Source organism: Lacerta agilis, chromosome 2, assembly GCF_009819535.1.
Source record: "Lacerta agilis isolate rLacAgi1 chromosome 2, rLacAgi1.pri, whole genome shotgun sequence".
NCBI classification, from domain to species: domain Eukaryota; kingdom Metazoa; phylum Chordata; class Lepidosauria; order Squamata; family Lacertidae; genus Lacerta; species Lacerta agilis.
Window position 1 is genome coordinate 61,866,394 of NC_046313.1, and position 23,398 is coordinate 61,889,791.

General features: G+C 43.7%; 1 protein-coding gene across 5 annotated transcripts in view; it reads left to right on the plus strand.

Annotated features, from left to right (window-relative positions):
• The first annotated feature begins 5,137 nt into the window (after positions 1-5,137).
• The window catches only part of LARP1 (La ribonucleoprotein 1, translational regulator), a 67,378-nt gene continuing 49,117 nt past the window's right edge, over positions 5,138-23,398 (plus strand). For 2 of the 5 annotated variants that reach the window (XM_033140345.1, XM_033140346.1), the window contains exon 1: positions 5,139-5,735. In XM_033140345.1, coding sequence (XP_032996236.1) covers positions 5,246-5,735 — 490 coding nt within the window. In that variant the 5' untranslated portion in view covers positions 5,139-5,245. Of the gene's footprint in view, positions 5,736-23,398 lie in introns of all 5 variants that reach the window. The other 3 variants (XM_033140348.1, XM_033140349.1, XM_033140347.1) reach the window with 3 other exon arrangements.

Sequence of the window (23,398 nt, forward strand, 5' to 3'; positions counted from 1 at the left end):
AGGAATGGAAAACCAAAGGGAGAGGAATAGGATGGAGTAGCTGAGACCCCACAATATAGGCCCTGGAAGGTTGCCCCTAAGGGAATATGACTATTGGGCTGAAAGGGGTTCTATAGGTCTAGTCCAAACTTGCTCCTTTATATTTACAGATATGTCTCAGTAGCACACAAGCATTAAAATATGGGCCCAGGGCTTCTATTTTCTTGAGGATAGGCAACTGCAATGTGTACTCAGTTCAGGTAACAGAGCACTGGGAAATCTCAAGACAAAAATTGACCAGACTCTGGCATCTGAAATAGAACATTCACAGAAGGGAAGAGGAAGGAGAGAGAATAAAATCTATTTTTTTAAAAAATGGTACTTTAACGCATCCCCTCTGTCAAGTTTTCGGCTGAAAACTACAATCCAAAACTGGTTTACTTGCATTGCATGTCTGTGTGCAGGGGAGGGGAGGGAGCGAAATACATGCAGATACTCATATCCCACCCCCACCCCTATAAATCATCAGCATTAGCATCAGCATCTGATAGCATAAAGTTCAGGTTAGATGAAATGGATATTTGAATTCATCCTATAAAATATAGATTCAGAGCTGACCATATCAAAATGTTGCTTTAGGGTGGTCCCCCCCTCCTTTTCACACTATTGTACAGTGATCAAGTTGTTCTGGTACAGATCCTTATCTTCTTTTGTTAAATATACACCTAAAAATTGAACAGGTCGTTCTGTCTGGCTGAACTTACCTAAATAAATAAATAAATAAATAAATATCTGGATTATTATTTTTTTTGTTACCTATTACTTCTGTTTCCCCTCATCCAAATTAGCTTAAAAAAACCAAAATAAATTCATAGGTCTAAATAAGAGCATTCAAGGCTACTTCTGATTGTTCTACAATGGAAAGACATAAGAATATCATCTGTTTGTAATATTAGTGTTGTCTCTCAGGTGGTTTAATTCCCTTTTGTCTGCAGAGCTCCTTATAGTCACAGAGGCTATATGATATCTATAATATGAGTGAGAATCCTCAGGCTTGGATGGAGGGCTGAATATGGCCCTCTAGACTTCTTCATCTGGCCCTGGGAACTCTCACAGGCCACACCCTCTATCCCCAGACCACACCCCTCACCACTGGCACACTTTTCCAATTATTGGTTTTCCCTGGTTGAAGTGTGTCCTAAAATGCCTTTTGCTTGCCTGAATGGTGATAGGTGTGTGTATAAGTATCTCACTTATGTGTGACTGAAAAGTAGTTTACTGTACAACAGTAGTGGCCATACTTTGCTCCACCCACTTTTGACTCTGGCCCCACCCACCAGAAGATTGTCCATCAGGGAACTGGTGCTTGGCTGAAAAAGGTCTTCCCACTCCCATCTATATACATATCAAGTCATAACGCTAATCTGAGGATTTGGAGTGAGGTGTCAACAGTATGCTGATGACAACCAGTTCTACATTTCTGTGATCAGGCACCTGGGATCTGCCATTTCTGCCTCGAACCAGTGCTTTGTCAGATGGATGAGGCAATCAGGTTGAAACAGAATACAAATAATGTGGGCGAGTCATCCTCAGACCCTGAAAAACTGCTCTTCCTCTTAGAGCAGGTATGGAACTTTTCTCAACTCCCAGATTCCTGATAAGCAGATAGTTATGGTGGCCAGAGACGCATCTCACCAGATGCATTTTATCATGTAGGTTCTGCCTCTTCTTGGACAGGGGATCTGACTATGTGATCAACTTCTAGGCTCGACTGCTTGAATGCACTTTGTGCTCTTGAAGGCTGCAGTGGATAGAAAATGCAGCTGCCTGGCTCATTTGAATACTAGGAGGTGTGAATATGTTTAGCTTGCATTATATTATCTGCATTGTCTGCTAGTGCGTTTTCAGCCAAAACAATATGAATTTGGGGAGATATGAACATATTTCACGTATATCATCCACACATGCTGCCAGTTTGCTTCTGGTTTAAACCTTTAGAGCCCTTCAGGGTCTGGGACTCATACGCCTTAAGAGACCACCTCTCCTGTGTCAATTCCACACCAAATGTGTAGTTCAAATAAGGGTCTGCTTTGTATTCCATTAGTAAATGAGACCTTTGGCTGCTGGGAGCAGGGCCTTCACAATGGTGGTTTTGATGCTGCGGAATTATTTCCCAGATTACAAGGTTGTATGTAGCTGGTTTTAGGAAGACATGCTGATTCCCATTGGCTTTTTAACTGTCTGATAAGGGTCTATATTGGACAAACAGGCCAAACCCTACGCCAAAGGATAAATGGACATAAATCTGATATCAGGAATCACAAGACAGAGAAACCAGTAGGAGAACACTTCAATCTCCCAGGACATTCTATAAAAGATCTCAAAGTAGCTGTCTTAATACAAAGAAATTTCAGAAATAGACTGGAAAGAGAAGTGGCTGAATTGCAACTAATCACCAAACTTAAAACCATGGAGAAACCTGGTTTGAACAAAGACATTGGATTCTTATCTCATTATACATAACAAAAGCTATATTTAGCCATCTCACCCCTTGCCTTTCCCTGCAAGACTAATTGCAGCGGTCAACAGGTTTTCCACACCTATCAGCTGATCACCCATTCCCACCATCCTTTTGAGTAATACCCCTCCCCACTCCCTCACTATATTTAAGGATCTGGTGACTTCTGTTTCAGTGTATCTGAAGAAGTGTGCATGCACACGAAAGCTCATACCAAGAACTAACTCAGTTGGTCTCTAAGGTGCTACTGGAAAGAATTTCCTATTTTGTTTCGACCTCTCTGAATGTTAAAGTTTTACCGGTAATATGTAGCTAATTAATCAGCAACCTTGTTTTTACAGTTGTGTAAATACTGACCCATAGTATACAAATGTTTCATTTACTATTGTTGCTGGTAGCACATGTAAAGCAAGTTTGTGTGATGCTTGTCAGTTACTCCACATCAGGAAATAGTCATTTGATGACATCCTTTTCTTCCCAAAGGTGGGTTTCTATGGGGCCTAATTATTGCAACTGACAGATTATTCTTGTTACCAGACTAGAGATGGTGTGTACATGACAGGTAACTTATAAATGAAGTGCCAGAATTGTACTCAGAAAGCAGCTAGAATAATTTGTAAATGCTGCAGGCATTTTTCATAGTTTTGTAGTTATCTTCTGATGGATGTCTTCAACAGTCTAGTTTTTATCCCCATCGCATTTTGAAATATGAGCCGTTTCGATAGGTATCAGAATGTAGGTGTTGCTTGTCAAAAATTGCTGTTGATGCTCCTCCTTCATTACACATCCCACTGAGTTTTCATTTAGGTTACAAGGTGGTTTGGTCCAAGCAGCTACTGAAAACTGCATCTGTATGTTTGGTTCACCTTTATGCTGAGACATAATGCAATATTGTGTGTTGAATCCATATTGCCTCCCTTATTTAGGGAACTAACTGGTTAGACTAGCATATTGACATTCAATGGGAAAGTAATAATCTATCAAATTGGCCGTTAACACAGAAAGAAAAACAAACACTGTTAAAAAGTGAAAAGTAGGAGCTATGTTGTAGACTAGGATTAAAGGTTTCCAGCTTGAAATGGCTGTGGTCAACTGGTTTAAGTAAACTGTTTAATTTACACCTAGTTCTTACTGATGTGGTAAATCCATGTCTTTGTGGTACCACTGCAGGGTGAAGCAGAAATTTCACATTATGTTACTCCTTTATATATATATAAAAAGAACAAAAATCTTTCCCTCAAATACAGCACAAAGATCCATTTGGCAAACTACCAGTAATAATGTGGTTCCGGCATTGTTATATGCTACTAAGTACCTAATAAGAGTTTGGGGAATTAAAACAGTCGTGAAATGGAGGCCAGAAATTCACGGAGACAAAATTGCATTGTAAATTTGTAGTATTGCACCTTGGAAAAGGTCATCTTGATTCACATTTCCCCTTTTTCATCACTTTCCTTCCAGATTTTTACTAAAAGATTGTTCTTGTCATTCATGGGATAGGTGTAATCCTGGAAACCAGATTATGAGGATCTCTCCCCCTCCACCACCTCTAGTAGGTTATCTGCCTAAATTCCATTGATGGACAAAGATCTAGTAGGGAGAGTTAGAATTATGATTTAGTGTTAAGACTAGGACTGGAGAGACTCTGGCTCAAATCCTCATTCATCCATGAAGAATGTCAGGCTGTGTACAAACCAAACAATTAAAACACATGACTTCCCCTGCACATTGTAGTTTGCCTGTTACAGATCTACAGTTCCCAGCATAGGTTGACAGATCCAGCTAGTTTTGCAGTTGGAAAAAGCAAAACTAGACGAAGTTAGAATGTACAGAAGAGGGGAAGGTGCCAATTAGGGAAGGATAAAGGAAAGAGGTAGCCAGTAAATTCCCCTGAGCTACCTGCTCAGAGCCTTAAATGGTTCTGAAGACTGCTACCGTGAAGAGAAAGAAATGCAATCCTATGCACACGCTTTTGCATTTAGCGGGATCTACTCCCAAAAGTAAATATCCATAGGATCCGGCCATTCGGCAGGCTACGTTATTTGGTTACTCCCAGAAGCAAACAGCCGGAAGGACTAGCTAGCTAGAGCTTCGCTGGAGCCGAGCAGGCCGTGCTCTGCCTGCCGAGGGCTAGCCGGAGCCGGGAAGCAGGGAGGCGGCGCCTGCGCGGAGAGGCCCCAAGTCGGCAACCGCGCCTGCTTCGGTCCCTTTAAGGAGCGTCTCCTCTTCCTCGCCGAGTTGCATCAGGCACGCGCGCGTCCCGTCCCCGGCGCACCCACCGCCCCGAGCTCGGGCTACCTGCCCGCTCGCTCGCCTTCCCCAACTTCCTAGGCGCGCTCGCGGCCGGGACCGGCGTGCGCGCTCCCGGGGGCCTCTCTAAGGCGGAGCTGGCTGAAGGGCGCGCGCTCCCGCCCGGCCAGTCGCGTGGTCTCCTTGCTTCTCCATATTGCTGCGGCGGCATTAGAGGAGACGGGGAGGGGGCACGCCGGGGTTGGGTTTCAAGGGTGGGGGGAGGAAGCCGGCGGCTCGAGCCCCCACCCCGTGGCTCCGGGGTGCGCATCTGACTGAGGAAGGGGCTGGGGGGCACAGAAAGAGAGAGAGAAAGATAGAGGGGAGGCGGGAGAGCTCCGGGCGAGGCGAGGCGGCTTTCGGGGGTGGGAGGGGGAAGTCGGCAAAGTTTGGGGCGGGCGCGTGTTGTCCGGGGAGAGCCTGGAGCCGGGGGCACGAGGCGGCTCCGCGGGGGCGCAGATGGCTACCCAGGTGGAGGCTCTGCTGCCCGCGAACCCCCTGCTGCCCTCCGAGGAGCACGGGCTCGTGATGAAGAAGCCTCAGGAGAAAGGGGAGCAGCACCTCCTGCACCAAGGAGAGAAGGCCAACGCCGACGAGGGCAAGGGGGGCGGCCCCGACAGCTGCAGCAAGGAAGGCGGCGGCAACGTGGGGGAGCAGCATCTGCGCCGAAACGGGGCGCTGCTCAAGCCCCCCAGCATCAAGCAGCAGAAGGAGGACAGTAACAACCAGGAGAAGGAGAACCTGCTGCACCAGAGGAGCGGCGGCGGCGGCACCGACTCGACGCGGCTGCCCAGCGAGGCCGGCAGCAGCAGCAGCGGCGGCGAGGAGGGCGGCGAGCAGGGAGGCGTTGGGCGCAAGGAATTCATCGAGGCCCCCCCGCCCAAGGTGAACCCTTGGACTAAGAACGCCCCGGTGGCGCTGGTCACCCTCAACGGACAGTCGCCCCCAGGTGGGTAGCAGCAGGGGGGCCGAGGGAGGGAGGGAGGGGTGGTGTTTTCGGTGATGGTGGTCTAGTTTTGGGCAATCGGCTAAGGAAGAGCGTCGCGGTCACTGGCGGAGGGCGATCTTCCCTCCGCAATATGGTGACATTTTCTTTTCTCCACACACACACTCGCCTCCCCCCCCCCGACGGTGGAACTCCACCCCGTCTTTGTCCATCTGCATCCACCCTGCTTGTACCTCACCTCGCCCTCCGCTCCTTGATCCGCTTCGTTATAAAAAATAATAATAAAAGGCAGGGTGGGGGAGAGCGAGCGAGCGAGCGCGGGATCGATGGCAGGCAAATGGAGGGTGGATGCAAGCATGGTGGGACGGGGCTTTCGAAATCGAGCGTGAGACGTCCAAGGCCTTGCTCGCTGGGAAACACGCCCGCACTGGGCATGGGTGGAACTACCTTTATTGAAGGGAAAGAAAAGAAGGGGGGAGAGGGAGAAAGGGTGCCACCCCCGCGTGCCTCCCCCCTTTCCCGCGTGCGTTTTCATGGAATCGGGCTTTTCCTGCGGGAATTGAAGTGAATAAATCCTTTAAGACTTAAACCCCGCGGCGAGCGGCCACCGAAGGCAAGCCCGCCGTTGCAGCGTTAATCGGATCGTGAATGTTTCATGACCGATCTCTTCCCTCCCCCCACACGCCGTTTCCTTTCCCCGAATAGCCTCGCTTTTGAAATGGCGTGGTGGTTGGCTGGCTGAGGGGGGAGAGGAGCTCGTGAGGCTCAGACGTAACCCCGGTCGAAAGTCGGCAGGGAAGCCCGGCATATTTGGGGTGTGTTGAGTGTGTGACGGTGACCTTTCAAAGTAGCCGGAGAGGATTTAAAAATGCAGGTTGGCTGTTGTTGTTTAAAACTGTCGAACGTTTATTTGTCTTATACTGGGGGGGGGGCAGCTGGGGGTTCCTGTGGAGAGAGAGACCCCTGAGGAGAGCATGTTGTATGCAAATAGGCATAGGAAAGGGAAGGCCCTAAAGGCTGGACGCGGCCCGGCGGTACGTCGTGCGGCGGCGGCCGCGCTGTGAGGTTGGGGAGGCGGTGCGTTTCCGAAGGTTCCTCGCCGCGCCGCTCTAGGCCCCGGTGCAAACGTGCCTCTGGCGACGGTTTGAAAGCTCCCGTCGCTCAGCGCCCCGCCACCCAATGGCCGGGCGTGGGTGTGTGTGCGCCGCCGTGCTCGGCGCTTCCTCCCTTTCCCAGCATTCCGCTGCAGCAAAGGCAACGTGGTTTTTCTGTCGCGGAGAGCATGTGATTTCTCCCGAGCTCGCCGCGGGGCCTTCCCGTTTGCACCTCTCTTCTTCTCACTCCCCCCACCTCAGCAGTCCAACATCCCCCCCCCGGGGGGGCCGTCGCTCGCCTTTCTTTTGACAGGCGGCTCCGAAGAAACACCCCCCCACCCCCTTTCAGGGCCTCAGCGCGTATTTTTCCGAGGGTGACAGTGAAACCCGCTCTCCCCGCCCCCCCCCCCGTCAAGCGGATGAAGTAGCAGGAAAAGATGAGCTAGGCCTCGCACATGGAAGCTGGGCTTCCCATGTGCGGCCCCGTCCTCTGCAGTACCGCCGCCTCCCTTTCAGTAACCCCGAAACACTCGCGGACACGTGTTACAATGCTACTGGAGGATCCATATGGTAGTGGATGTGGGACAAAGGTCTTCCAAAAGTCCACGTGGGCTTATTTCCTTTGTAGGTTAATGCTGCTGGGCCTTTTCACCCTTTGACGTCTGAACTGGGCCAGTACTGTGACATTTAAACCTTCGGTCTGGATTCTCAGTGTGTTCATAGTTGGAATTCAGATGACATGCTCTAGCTCTCTATTTCTAGCTTTGAAACTGGGGGAAGATTGGAATAGAGAGGCTGGAGACTTGCCTGTTACACTAAGGCGGTCGCTTGGAATGTTACAGCAACTTTCTCTCCACCTTTTGACATATATAGATGGCCTTGGAGAAATTCAAGAGAGTATTGCATAATCAGACCACTACCAGAAAGCTATTTCTTATATGCCCCTTCCATATGTTCCTGGATGATATGCAGGGAGGGCAGGCCTAACTTATTACAGGAGAGATAGCTAAACTCATGTTTAGCTTATGGAGGTGAAATCTGAGCTGCTTTTTGAAGAAACAACAACAAAAGGAGCAGTTTTAAACTACTAGCTTTATTGAGTCCAAGTCTTCAAAATGGTTTAGATTATTGCCAAACGTAATACAGGTACTAGATTGCTCATGAATGCTCGTACTATATTATATGATGAATCATCAAGTTTTACTGACTCCTGTAAGACGCACTGCTGTGCAGCACCTGGTTCAAATGCTATTTTTCTCCCTTCAAAATCAGGGAGTGGTAGTGCTTATTATCACAAATACAAGGTCATAAGAATAGTTTTAATAATACTGTCCAGTCTGTTCAACTGTATCAGCTTAGAAGTATGATAATACTGGCTTGTTGGCACATATTTACGAACAAGTCTTCCAGAGGTTAAAGTTCCAGTACATAGATAGTTTCTAGCATGCTTTGTATAATATTGAGTGTACTTGGAACACTTGGGATACTTCATGTTTTAAAACAAGTTGGGTAAATTAATTTTTTGCTTTACTTTTGCTAGTAAGATACCATAACTGAAATTAATTATTTAAACGTTATTTTTTGATGAACCTTTTATGTAGGTAGACATATGTAAAACTTTATGAGGAAGCCCATAACAGTACAATGGTACAAATAGACTTTGTCCCTAAATAAGAAATGTCACTTCTGTGAAAGAAACATGTATAGGGCACAATGAACTTGTATGGTGGGCACTTTACCTACAAACAGAAGATTCCAGTAGTGATTAACAGTTTTGTTCTCTTATGCCCTTCTCCTCTTACCTGTGTGCGCACACAAGTAGGTGGTATGACAGGACAGCCCCTCACATATCCCCATACTGATATTCTATCATCACCTGATGCAAGCACAGCTAACTTGCAATGCATGGAGAGGGAGGACTGGACAGGAATAGTGGAAGTACTTGCAAATCTCCCCCCTCCAATTGACTTGTTCACAAGTGCTATCTCATGGTGCAAGTGGATCATACCAATAGTGTTTCAGTAATCCACTCTAAAAAGGCCCCTGGTAGAGCAAATGCTGCAAAGATTTCTGCTTCTTGGCAGCAGTGGCCATAATTTGTACAATACTAGCTTTGGTAAATTATTCCGCTCTTGTAGCACTGTTTTTTCCTGCTGCTTGTTTTTTTATATATAATTTGCAACATAAACATCATAGTTGGACAATACCAGATTGGACCATGCAGTGATTGAGAACTATGTGATAGGCTTTGGTTTAAGGTGGCTTTCTTTTATAGTATGTTGCACAAATTAAAAAAATTAATATGGGAGTTTTCTCTATTTAGTACTTTCTGCTTGAAAATATATGTGTAAGCGTCCTGAAGCTTCTGTGCTAAGAAAAAGCTTTGTGCGTTGCACAGTAGTAATGATTTCTAAAGCTTAATATTGGCAAAGGTGATGTGGCAGCTGTTTTTCTATATTTGGGAAATATTTGCCCACAACTGATATGGGGAAAAAATGCTACTTGCAAATAAGTCTATAACTTGTATCAAACTGCTAGTGTATAAATATATATGTATAATTTTCAGCAGCTTCTGGTTTTGGCACTGACTTGGTCCAGACCGGTTTAGTTCCAGGAAGGTTGCTGCATCATGGCCCTCCGGACCATGTCTGAGGCTATGTTTCAGTGTAGCCATAACACCAACTCCTGGTTTGGTGCCACAAGAATTTTGCTTCATTTGAACCCAGATTGCAAACCTCAAAGCAGATTTGTAATCCTGGTTTCAAGACAAGCGCAAAGCATAATTTTCCAGCTCCCACATAATTAAAAATAATGGTTTGTGATAAAAAGAAAGTCACATTGACTTAGCACATATAGGAGGAGAAGTGTGCTAGCACAAGGCTCATGTATGGAATACCAAACCATTGTTATGTGTGAATCAGCCTTGTGTATGTAGAATTCTTGATTACCAGGAACAATGGATATGACACCCAAAAAGTATAATTGAGCTTTTTAGCTTGCTGTTTGAATTTTGCCTGTAGTATTGGGCAACATCAAATGTGATGCCAAACATAATGATATTTTAAATTGTGCTGCTTACAGGAATGTCTTTAAATAATGATGCTACACTGAATGGCATCAACAAGATTTTATCTGAGGGGCTAAGTTTAGTCTAAGGGTGCATATTGAGGATTCTGAAAAGCATTTGTAGGTGGGTTACAAGTTTGTGGAAGGTACAATCGTAGATTGTTTATTTTGACAACCTGGTATGGTCGGTGCATGTTTGTGCAGAATCCCACTGTTTTCAATGGGATCAACATCCAAACAGCATAGTAAGGGACTTATTATTAAGGCTGGTGGTAAGTAGACTGGTGACTCTCAAACATTGAAAGTATTTTGATTTTAAAAAGCAATTTTCTGAATGCAGCTAGGACAAGCAAAGGTGCTGCATGTCAGAGTTTGATTAGCTAGGAGGAAGTTGTCTTATTTCTGAGCTGTGCAATAATGGGATATAGGCCTGTCTGGGAGCTTGCTGGTTTTCGAGAAAAAGTTGAGAAAGCAGCCATTGCTTTTTGTACATCCATGCTTTGTTTTATGGTAATACAGAAGCAACATAAATTCAGAAAGTGATTGAGTATTGTGGTTTTCCCCAACAAGTCCTGGAAATGTGTGTGTCTATAATCTCTGGAACTTTCATAGTTCTACATTTGGTTGGCCACTACAGATTAAGTTACAGCAGATTAAAGTGGCAGCAGATTAAAGTGGCAGGCATGGTTATTCAGTAGTCAGTGAACAGAGCTTGTTCACAAACATGCTAATGATCAGAATGGAGAGAGTGATCAGTGGGATAGGATAGTGTGATAAATCATTGTTTGATTTGTGAGGTACTGGTAGTTGCAGGTTCACTTAACACAGATACCGGTAAGTAATGCTTTAATTGCTGTTCCATCCCAATATGGTGACATGCGAGGTGGTCTTCTGTGTTGTGGTCCCCCAAATCTGGAATGTCTTTCTCACTAAAGTTCAGAGAGCAGAAACTGCTGACTTGTAGAAATAACCTGCTTTTCCCAGGCATTTGCAGTAAATCAGTAAGTACTCTGGTTTAATTCTCATGCTGTTTCTCAATTAATTATTTTATTATTGGGTTGTTTTTAAATCGTGGTTAGATTTTGTGCTTTGTTGGAAATCACCCTTGGATCATGTTGATGTGATGAAAGCTGGCCTATAAACTGGAGGACTAAATAAATAATAGAGTATTTGGATCTTCTGGTCTGGAAAACAGTAGACCTTGCAGAGGAGGTTTATGTGCACTTTACTACTAATGCAACTGGTATGTAAAAGAAACCGGACAATTTTGGATTTTATATTTCTGAGAAGAGCCACTTTGTTGCCTCTGAGGTTGCCTGGTGTATGAATCTGATATGTCACAGTTGCTCAGTCAATAAGCCATGAATTTTAAAATCACCTTATGGTTTTCCATATGTTGAACAAACACATTTTTGTGTCTTGTGGTCATATAAATTAATACATGAACTATACTTCTTGAGAAAGTAGTCAAGTGTTCTATTCTCCACCCCCTTCTGTATGATTTAGTAGGATAAGGTGTTCCTCCACAGGGACACACCTTTATTCACCCTAATCTTAAAAGTTTCCATCCTAATTGTTTTCTGTTTGAAAAGGTTATTAAAATAACACGTGACTCAGCTGACTGCTGCAGAAAAGTGAGAGCTGAAGTGCACTTACTTCAGTTCAGTCATGAAACTAATTTTGCTAGTTGTGAGAGCTGACAGCAGTATGGTTCCAACCTTTTTTTCTGCAACATGTCACAGCATTGTGGATGGGACTAGATAACGTATCAGCAGCATGTTTTGCCCCTTTCTGTGACACACTGCAGTATTGTTGGCTTTGATTAACTCTCTAGAAATCGTAGTGCTGCAACATCCATTATCCCTATTGGCCATGCTGGCTGGGGCTGAGGGAAATTGTGGTCTTAAAACACCTAGAGTAGGCTTCCTCAACCTTGGCCCTCCAGATTTTTTGAGACTACAATTCCCAGCATCCCTGACCACTGGTCCTGCTAGCTAGGGATCATGGGAGTTGTAGGCCAAAAACATCTGGAGGGCCAAGGTTGAGGAAGCCTGATCTAGAGCAGGCGTCAGCAAGGTTATCCGGCCATGGGCCGGATCAAGCCCATGGAGAGTGTCCGTGGGCCGGACATGCGCAGACACAATTTCCGGCACCGCTTGGCAAGTTGCCACATTGCACTGTGCTGGTTTAGCGTTGCATGTGGGAGGCTTGCTGAGCGGGTGGCTCGTGGGCCAGTAAAACGGCCTTCATGGGCTGCATCTGGCCCATGCGCCGAAGGTTGCCGATGTCTGATCTAGAGGGCACCAGGTAGGGAAAGACAGTTTTAGAGTAAGGGCAGAATTGCAGTGTTGGAATTTATCACCAAATGTACATGCTGAAAACAAATTGCATGCTGCTTACTCCGAAAGTTAAAGGATATGTTATTTTAAAAGTTGGTTTAATTATGATCTACTACTCAGGAATAGTTTTTCTTCTTAATGTTTGACAGAAGTCATTGGGGTGGAATTTCTCCTTTTGAAGTGCATCAAAGGTCATTTATTCCCTTCACTATGCCCTTCAGTTTTATTCTAGACCTTTGCTCTGTGCACTGTTTGTTCAAGAGAAGCTGTGGAATGTAATGTTTGAGTGAAAACTGATTCACGGCACATTGTCTGGTCCTCCCTAGAATAATCCTAAATCTATAGGATTTCCAACGGTAAAGGCTCTAGTTGCCTCTCATTCAAGTTTGCTACCCTGTTATTTGGTTTGTTTTAGCTGGAACTGTCTGGGCACTTGCATCCCAAGCATAAATATGTTTGTTTGTTTGGAAGTGAGTACATTCATTTCTGTGTGATTTCCTCCTAAAGTAGCTATGTTTAGGGTTTTAATCTTATGGTCATTTTAAGATTAATGTATGAATATATTTCCCAAGAACAGTATGCAAGGGTGCTTAATGTTATTTTAAAAGGAGGGAAATGAAGGATTTTCCCAGTTTAGAAAACATTTTTACATTGAATCTTAGTGATAATCAGGGTGGATTGTGACTTCTGCAAGCCCTCTTCAAGTCTCAAACTTAAATTACGTTGAATGTAACAAACTGATAATTACATGTTCTGTTGGTGATATTTTACATGGTAAGAATTGACAGATTTTTTACATTAGATGGTGTAAGATACATTTTTCTTTAAAGCAGTTATTCCACTAGGTGAAAGTGACATAAAGATAGTAATTGTCTTCTGTAAGAATAGGAATTCTTCATTACCTGCACCTGTATGAGACTCACGATTCAGTCTCTTGCATTTTAAGTTGAGAATTTTATTAATAGTTATATGGCACTTGTTGCTAAATAAAAGTGTATCATATGCCCCCTTTTAATAATTCTTGTAACACCTGTAAGATAGGCCAATATCTCCATTTTGCTGATGTAGGGTGATCACTGAAATAGGGTGTATCCAACTAACACATCCTGTCAGTGCATGCATTTACATTTGCACAATGGAAATTTCCCCTCTTTCCACACCCTCCCCAAATTTCCTTTAAGGGTTAGGAGAACCCCTAGAACAGATTTAGGGATCATGCAGGGAGAGGAGAGAAGTTCCATAGCACAAGAGAAAATCCTTGCACTGATGGGATACATTAGTTGGATATCTCCCATAGTTGTTTACCTAAAAATCCTTGAGTTGAAATTTCAATTGCTGTGGATCAGCTTTTCACTTCACCATGTCTTTGTAGGAGCAGGATGGGCCAGTAAACTGGATTTTACATTCCCACTCACCCCTGTGTTTTCTGATTGGTCTTTGGCAGGATTAGTGGAGTTGGTGACTCATTGAAGATGTAGCATGTGCTATGCAAGTTGGATTTGTGTAGATGCTAATAAATATCTCTCTGCCTTGGTTCTAGTCAGCGGGACAACAATATTAAGGTGTGGCATTTTGAGGAAGCATGTGAGGTGAAGATAATTTTATGTTTCTTGCAGACTAAAAGTGTCATAGGAATCATAGAAATTTTAGAGTGAGTTTGTAGAAGACCTGACTGAGACCTTGCAGAATTGACTTCAACACATATCCCTACTCTGAATGCTCCTAGTCAAGATTTTGTCTTGGCACAAGTTTGCTCCTTCTTGTCTCTTGGGCTACTTGTATGTATGGTTTTCTTTGTTTTATAGGTAAGTCTTACGATGGGGAGAGCAGGCCAGTTATGTTGTATACTGTGATGCATATTACATTATAGTTAAGGGAAGCTTGCTTGTTAATTTGGTCATAATTTTTATTTTTCTGGCTTGCTGTGGCTTCCTCAGTTTTGTACATAAATAATTCAATAATTAAACCACTGGCTTAGTAATCCTGGTATAATGTACCTTTTAAAAACAGGGAAATAACTGAAATCCTGGTGATTGGATTCATGCAAATGATAGAGACCCACATTTTATCGAGTAGTGAAGGGATTAATAGTGAAAAACTGCTTTATATTGTGGCCCTGCAGTGCAGTTGTTTAACCAGCAGTTTCTCTGGTCTGAGCAGAGACAATAGCTGATAGGACCTGGGAGCTGTGAATTTCACTGTTGAATGAATTTATTAGCTTAGCATTGTGGAATTACTGGTTTATTTGCATAGGAATATATTTTGAAGTGCATGGAGGGAGGCATAGGATTTTTCACCAGGAAGAGGGGACTCAACTTGGAATCATTTGGGGGATTTAGTTGTGTCAGTCATAGTTCCCTTTGTGTGAGACTCCACATATGCTAGTGAGTTTATATGGCAATTGGCTACATTTAAAATAATTTCAACAAAGAAGGATGGCTTCCCAAAGCAGCTGCCAGTTGTCCCATCTAGTGTGTGCAGTCTGTTTAAATAGGGTGATCTTGTGTGGGTGGTGGTTAGAACTGCATGTCTTAGAACCCAAGAGGCTTGCTCTTGCATCCATAGGACTAGCTGGTGTTTTTAAGCTATATGGGCAGTATCCTTGGTGAAGATTTGGTAGTATGGAAGAGGGATTGGAGGCCAATAATGGTAAAGAGGGTGCAGTTGCATAGATATTCAGTGTTAATCTGTTAACAGCTTATACTAATTGTTTTGAGCAACATCCCAGAAGTTGAGTTGCAGTTGACCTTTCTTACACTTTGCTTTTTGAAATATTGTTTGGCACTCTAAATGGGAAAGAGTCATTCATCTTGTAGCCATAGCAGACATTTTTGTCTTACTTATTTTCTGTGTATTCAGTAGGGTCAGTGAAGCCCTCATATTTAATCAAGTTACTTCAGACTTTAGTTTTGTTAGTTAGTTCACTTGCATATAAAGTTCTCTGAATAAACGTTGCTTACTTTATATGGAATACTTTATATGTGGCTTGTACCTAAAACAAATGGCTCTCATACTCAATGTTAGAGACTCAAATATATAAGCTAATTCTCAAATGGCACCTAAAACTTGCGTTATGGTTGCCACAATAGAATGTCTAGTTGCTTTTTTTGCATTGAAGTTTATTTATTTAATTTTTCAATTAAATCTTGCAGAAAGGGATTTTTATTATTAATTCATTTCTGTACCACTTTATATCAAATACATTAAACACATTAAAATATCAAATAAAACAATCCAGCATAAAGCAAATTCAACCTTCAAGAAAAATATTTCAGATCCTTCTCTAAGTGACATTTTGCTTATCCTATATTTCTTTACCTCCTTAATTTATATAGCAGCCCCATAGCAGAAGTACTCTAGGAAGCCAGTGTAATGTAGTGGTTAGAGTGTCAGAGCAGGGGCGTTTCTAGCCCCTTGGCTGCCGGTGCCGGGAAGCCAAGAGGCACCCCTGGGGGCGGGGCATCGCAGGGGCGTGCGTCATGACGTCGTGACGCACGCGATGCCCCGCCCCCGGGGGTTGCCGGGTGGCGGCTTCAGGGTACTCCCGAAGCTGCCACCTGGCGGGGGCACCCCTTTGTGCCGCGGCTGCTCGTGCCTGCGCGAGCAGCCACCGGACAAAGGGGTGCCGGGCGGCGGATTCGGGAGTCTGCGGGCATGCAGCCCACAGACTCCTGAATCCGCCGCCCGGCACCCCTTTGCGGAGTGCAAGTCGGGGCATGGAGAGGGGTGCCTCTCCCTGCCCCGACTTGCGCTTCGCAAAGGGAGCCCGGGCACGCAGCCTGCAGACTCCCGAATCCACCGCCCGCCACCCCTTTGTGCGTCGGCTGCTCGCGCAGGCATGAGCAGCTGCGGCACGAAGGGGTGCCCCTGCCGGGTAACGGCTTTGGGAATACCCCGAAGGGAGCCCGGGCTCCGCAAGCCAGCCAGCGGCAGAGCTCTGCATAGAGGCAAGGGGCGGGCCAGCGAGGAGGGGGTGACATCCCTTATCGCTGGCCCGCCCCTTGCCTCCATGCCGAGCTCCGCTGCTGAAGGGGGGACTATTTTCTGCGCTGCCGGGGTGGAGCTGCAGGGGCGGCCAGCGAGGGGGGGTGACACCCCCCCTGGCTGGCCACCCCTGCGGCTCTACCCCAGCCGTGCCGAAAATACCCTTAAAAAAATAAAAATTAATTTTAAAAAAGCCCAGGGGGCGGGGCCACCGCCCAAAGTGTCACCCTCAGCAGGGTGCTACCGGCCTCCCCGCCCCCCTTGCTACGGCCCTGGATCAGAGTTCAAATCCCCACTCAGTCATGAAGTGCACTGGTGACCTTGGGCCAGTCACAGCCTCTTAACCAACCTCATGGGTGTGAACCATGTACTCCTTGGTGGGCTATAAATGCAATAAATAAGCTCTTCTGCTTACCTGCTTGAAAAACTGGAGGGGCCAGACAGATGGAGATGTCAGTCAACCTGGCATCCAGAGATCTCCACGTGGTCACAGTTGGACCTGTGCCAGTTGCAAAACACACCTGGCTAATTTCTAACACCGATCCTGAGCATTTCAAGTTGCTCATTAGTTCCATAAGTGCCCTATGGGCACATGGTGTATATGGCGGGGTGGGGTGGGGGTGGAGGAACTTTTTGTATTTGAAATGCAGGGTTCTCTCAAGGCCCCACCTTTCACCTTGAGTGCTTTAGCCTGTTCTTATCTATGATAATGCCTCTTGCTTGCTTAGGAGGATAGAAAGAGTTGTGTGCAAAAAAACACCCCACCTTTGACTTTTACTCTTCTTAGAGGCTGCTCTCTCTCTCTTCTTGAATTTGTGCACAGAATCCCTTGTTAGCGCGTAGTAAGAACAAAGAATGTCCCCAAAATTTTCCTTAGTTATGAATTTACTGGCTGTAAGGAAGGGTTACTGAGATAGTCTAGGTAAAGAATGGGCCCACATTTCATTCATTCAGTGTAATAAGGCAGTCTAGTAAGGCTAAAACTTAAGTCATTCTCCTTTTAAGAACAAGGTCCACATTAAATGACATAACAGAGCTTCACTTGCAATTTCTGTCACAGGTGAAAGCTTGTCTCTTTGGAAATATTTGCTGGTGAAAGAGCAAGACAATCTTGCTAGGTGTGGGACTTCCTTGTCTATGAATGTCACAACTTCTGAAGAGGAACAAGGGCTGACATCTTGCTGCAAAATTGCCCCAGTCTTACTAATATTTGTGGTGCAGTCTGTGTGAGGAGGTGTATAGCAGAATGGCTGCTTCCTGTGGAAATACATTGGAGTGCCCAGTTCACATGGCAGGCATAGGCAAATTTAGCCCTCCAGATGTTTTGAGACTACAATTCCCATCATCCCTGGCCACTGGTCCTGTTAGCTAGGGATGATGGGAGTTGTAGTCCCAAAACATCTGGAGGGTCAAGTTTGCCTATGCCTGACATATGGCATATGACAACTTAGTCTGCCCTCTGTAGGATGTGAGGAGAGGGTGCTTTATGCTACAGTGAGTTCTTGTAGCATTATAGGACTGATACTTTGTATGCGTTTAACAAATGTAAACTGTTGGGCTTTCTAAGCATCTGCAGTATGTTGTGCTTGTGATAAAGTGTCTGGAAGTTGCTGAGCTGGTATGGTAGCATGGACATTCTAATTATTCAGGGAGCAAAACTGTCAGTTCTTGCAGTCCTAAATCTGCGAAGGAAGAAAATGTCATTGATTGGGTGGAATTAAAACCTCTTTTAGACTCTGTAGGCTGTACTAGCTTTGTAGGGTAGACCAAAGTGTGAAGGAGGTCCTGGGCTGTAGAGATGCTAAGTCAGGTTGGTTAGTGTTGGACCTTAATCAAACCCCCACTATCACTTTGAAAACTCAAAGTCCTTTTAGCATAGCAAAGTCACATTCTGTCCCCCAAGGCTCACTCATGATAACTATCCATCTTGTAAAGATTGAGTCCATGCACCCTTATCAAGTGCATTAGTGATTTCAAGCAATCATTAACACCACCATACCTGGCTGAAATAGGGGGAAATAGAGTTGGATGTCTGCATACTGATGGCAGCTTGCTCAGTTTCTAGACAGCTTCTCCCATTAGTTCCATGTTGAGACAAGATGTGGAACTTCCACATCCAACTCCTCTGACCCTGCTATTGTAACTGATAATACCCCGCCCTAAACTGTCAAATTGGACTTGGCTTGCTAGTGTTGCTATGGTGCTACTACTGTAGTTTAATGGTAGCACCATAACCATTTTTTTTCACTTGGAAAAATGCAACAGTGGTGTCATACTCCTTATTGAATAGTATTTGTCTAGAATTTATGGTGGTCTGACAAAAATTGGAAACATAGGAAGCTGCCTTACAGAGTCAATCACTGGTCCATCTACCTTAATCTGGCAGTGGTTCTCTAGGGTTTCAGAGAGGAGTTTTCCCCAGCCCCTACCCAAAGTTAATAGGGACCAATCCTGGGACCATCTGCATGCATAGCAGATGCTCTGCCACTGAGCTGTAATTGGCCATGGAAAACGGCTTATTTTGATTGTTTGTTCACTCACAATAAACTCAGCAGAAAGAAAAAATCTGCCCAATGAAACATTATTTGAAATTCAAACTTTTGCGTACCATAGTTTAACTTTTGCCTCTTTTCATGGTACCGGCACAATTGTCAGAACTTAGGTGCTGCCAGGTTTGTATTATACTCTTTATAGTGATACTGCAATTGCAAAGAGATTTCTGTCAAATCTGTGTAGAAGCTAAGCAGGGCTTTCTTTGCAAATATCATGACTTGAAATTACTATTGTTATCAAACTGTTTCCTGTATAAAGGAGTTCTGTATACTGTGCTCTAAAATATACTTAAGCATCTTTTTAAAAGTTTGAATATTAGAGCAGCTCAGCTACAAGATTCCCTTATTTTTTTAATTTCACAAGGAAGCAATAATCTTGCCACCTAATTTACCCAGTGACTGTGATACCACTAGGAAAACAGCACAAAAACGAGCCTCTTAAGGGAGCAATTAAAATACTCTTGCCCTTAATTTGAAGGAGCTGCTATTCTAGAATGCTATTCAAAAAGAGCATTGAAAATAAGTATTGCAGGTGTGATTGCTTACCCTGTTCCCACTTAGCCTGTTGGAAGCTGGCATCTGCAATAGTCAAGGCCAGCTGGGATGGGATAAAAAAAAAGTCACACCCATGAGCACAGTGGGTACTGTTTCCCTTTGTGCCTGCCAGGAGAGAAAGAGTATGAGTGCAGTTAGATACAGAGGCAGTTGGAATGTTCTTCTGTTTTATCTCAAGATCTGTGGTTTGTGTGTATGTATTCCCCCCCCCTATTTTTTTGGTGGGGAATGAGAGGAGTACAGGGGGCTGGAGGTCACTTTTACTTGCTGCACGTGACCAAATTAAAAGGTTGCTCTAAATTACCATTCAGAAGTTATCTCCTGTGGTCACAGTAATGGCACACTCTTGGGGAATATTAATAATTCAGCCATTCTAGTAGTAGGTAGAACTCCTGAGAAGTATCTTTTTATGTTTTGGAGAGAAGTTGTACATTTTTCAACACTTTTGGAAGAGGCATAAAAAAGCACATGATTAAAAATGATACTGACTGGCAGAAGTTTTAATGCTGTCTTTAGCCAAACAGTTGTTGTGAAGTAGTAGGTTAGGTTGAGAGGGGAAAACATCTGGCCCAGTCATTGATGACATTGAATTCTCTCTCAACATTTGTTATATGAGGGGGGAAAGTACTGCAAACACTTCATGTGTGACCAGCATCAAAACTGGACGGTGCTCAGGTGCTGTAGGATATCCTTACCATAATCTGTCTTTTCCCAGTTTGTCCTCCCAGTGGTACATTTATGTGATGCATGGGTATATAATGAGAACATTCAATAGGACTGCTGCAGTACAAAAATGCTGCCTCTTTCTTCTTTACAGATAACTGATTTGTACAATATTGAAAGTTCTCCCTGTAGTTAGTGACAGGTGTTGTGCAAATGAAAAATATATTTCCTTGTTTGATTGCAGTGCCTTCTTTTTAACTGGAATGGCCATTGAAAGGCTTAGCTTAAACTGAGTGTCAATTCTTTTGGCCTCCGTATATCCTGTAGTGCCTACAGGTGACAGGTTTCCTTCATTTGCTGGTGGAAGGGCAGTGAGGCAGTATGTCTGGCTCATTCTATCTCCCTCCGCATGGCTCTGTGTGTCTCACAGTATCACTTAAGGCTTACTGGCGATTAAAGGCAGAGCACAGGAGCTGGGTCACCAGCTGCTTCACTGGACTGATACAGTAAATGGGCATTACTTTTCTCTTGTTCATTCTTAATCCATCTTGTACTTTCTCCACACTGACAGTGGGGCACTTGGTCTTGTGGATCAGGCAAGGATTTTGCTACTTATCCAATTTGCACAGTTATCAGGAGGGTGGGGGCTACGATAGGGAATGTCCCGTTCTCTCCAGGTACAGATAAGTCGCTGAGAGAAAAAGCAGCTGTGACCTTTTATTTTTGTAATATATACCTGTATATATGTTAGCCTTCTTAGTATGTTCCCAAAAGTTACTAGCTTGCATTTTCTTTTTATTTGTCTGTTTTACCTCAAATGGGGTATCTCCCTAAAAACCAGGCTGGTTAAATCCCCCTCTCCCCAGGCTGGTCTGGAAATGCAGCAGGTTGGTGGAGGAGGCATGGATTGCTACCTGTCTGCTTCCCCACAGACTGCGTGATTTCAAATTGGAAGTGCAAGAAGGGGCTTTGCTTCCTGTATGTCCACCTTAGAAGCACAGTTGGCTGATGGACTGCTCCATTCCTCCATGTCTTGAGTGTTGTGCTTCCGCTTCTCTTCCTCTGTGGCCTGGGTGGAAGCTAGGGTGGATAAAAATCTATGATTTTTTAAAAAAATAAATCGGATTTTTTAAATTTTAAATTGGATTTTTTAAATTTAAATTGGATTTTTTAAAAATAAAATGCTTTTTGAGGAAAATACCGTATATTACCATCCAAAGGTCATTCAGTCATGAAATAAAGATTAGTTTTTTAATTAAGTAGAATAAGGCTGTATATGTTTAATTTTTTGGTAAATAAATTCCATTAATCCATTCACAATGTCATTTATGCTCTTCCAGAGGTTTTTGTAATTGGGCAGTTTCTCTGCCTACAAGATATTATCACAGATGCTTGGTTTACTTTTGCAGTTCTCAAAACTGAATTTGACTCAGCAGAGATCACATGCCTCTTCTTCACAGCAAAAATGTTATAACATGAACAGAGTTGAGAAAAAGACCTTAATCCTATTGTTCTACAAACCTATGAATACAGAATCAACCCCTTCAGTGCTAAGTTTCAAGAAGTTCAGTGAATAGAATAGAAACAATATTTTTCTGATTGTTTGGAGTGGAATGGATCTAATAAATCTATTTAAATTGTTATTATTAAGGTAATGATTATTTTTCTCCTTCCTAAGTACAACAGAAGAGTTGTCCAAATATGAATGATTAACCTATTAAACTGGGGATAAAAAACTAATATGAAAAGTTGTTATTCTAAAAATCTTCATCTACTTGCATATTAAAGTTATACCAGCAAGAATTAGTCTTTATGTAGAAAACTGTGATTTAAACCAAGCCTTACTGACTAGTGATTTAAATCGTGATTTAAATCAAATCCACCCTGGTGGAAGCCAAGTGGACTTGTGAAAGGGTTGTGGAGGCAGGATTCAATGTTCTCTCTCTAGTCGCCAGTGGCATCCAGATGAGTGGTTAAATGCAAGACTGGTGTATATGTTTTATCGCAGCAGTAATTATTGGAATAAATCTTTTCATATTTATTTTCAAATCTTAGCCAAATTCAGCAGTTTGGCCTTTGTTGCAGGTTGGGTCAGGTTAAAACTGTAGCAGCTTTATGGTTTATTGTTTCATTGTGTTTTTAAATGTTTGCTTGAAAAGCACTGCTGTTTTAAAACAAATTGCACAAGCCTATACTTGAATTGCAGCATGCAAGAATGTCATATCACTTGATTATAAACTGTATTGCCTAACACAAAATAAGAAGGGATTGTGAGGCATCTTTTGATCTGTATATGTTTAAAATTGATACTGCACCAGCGGTGTTCAAAATTAGCCAGGCACCAGTCACAATTTGTGGCTGCCAACCGGCATTTTGCAACTGGATGGAGATGTCCGGATGCCACCCTTGGTGCCTAGCATCTCCCCCTGCCTGGTTGCAGTCAGCTGGTCTGCCAGGCACAGAGGCAGCAAAAGAGACACGTCTTTTGCTACCATGCTATGCCGCCAAATGCCTGATTTGCCCGCCAGTGCAGCAGCATAAGATGCATCTTTTGCAGCCACGCTATCCTGCATACCCCCTGATTCACCTGGCAGCAATAAACAAGTATTTTTTCTGCTGCTGTGCTGCTGGGTGGATCAGGTGTTTGGCAGGGTAGCATGAGATGCGTCTTTTGCTGCCACACTACACTGCAGAGCATCTGATTCGCCCAGTAGATTTATTTTTTTCCTGCAAGGCTGCCTGGTTTCCACCCTCCCCCCCAAAAGACACCTAGACGATTTGTTTTGGTGCCCACAACCCAGGTCCCAGGAGCCACATGGCTCCTAGCATTCCTATCCCAGTTTCTAACACTGTGTACCAGGCTTTTGCAGATAAATCAAAAAAGGCAGAGAGCAGTGTTAGAAACTGACATATGAAAGCTAGGAGCTAAATAGCACTTTAAGTCTAGACTACCTCTACATAATGCTTTATGGGGCTGCCCTTGAAGGGTGTGATTTTCTTTTAGTTTTTTCTTCGCTCATCTTCTTTTCTCTGCTCTTTTTGAGGAAATGAGTGTCTGCTTAACACTGGTGGACATAATAATTTTCAGAATAAATAATAACTTACTATAAAATGTATTATTTTGGCTTTTATTGTTTTTGCCTACTTCTCATAAAATGGCAAAATCAAAGAGTTGCTAGGTTCTTTTACAGTTCAGTAGTTTTTAGCTCCATTTGTAAGAATAACTTGAAATAATAAAATCAATTTATAATTATTGTCTGAATAAACTGTTTTTAATACACCAGACATGACCATTCTTATAGTAAACCAAAGTATACATAATGCATTTTATGTTCCTGAATTAACAAAATGACTTTCAATAGCAGTCAAATTTCCCGATTGTTGGAGGTTGAATAATATAAAGATCAGTGATG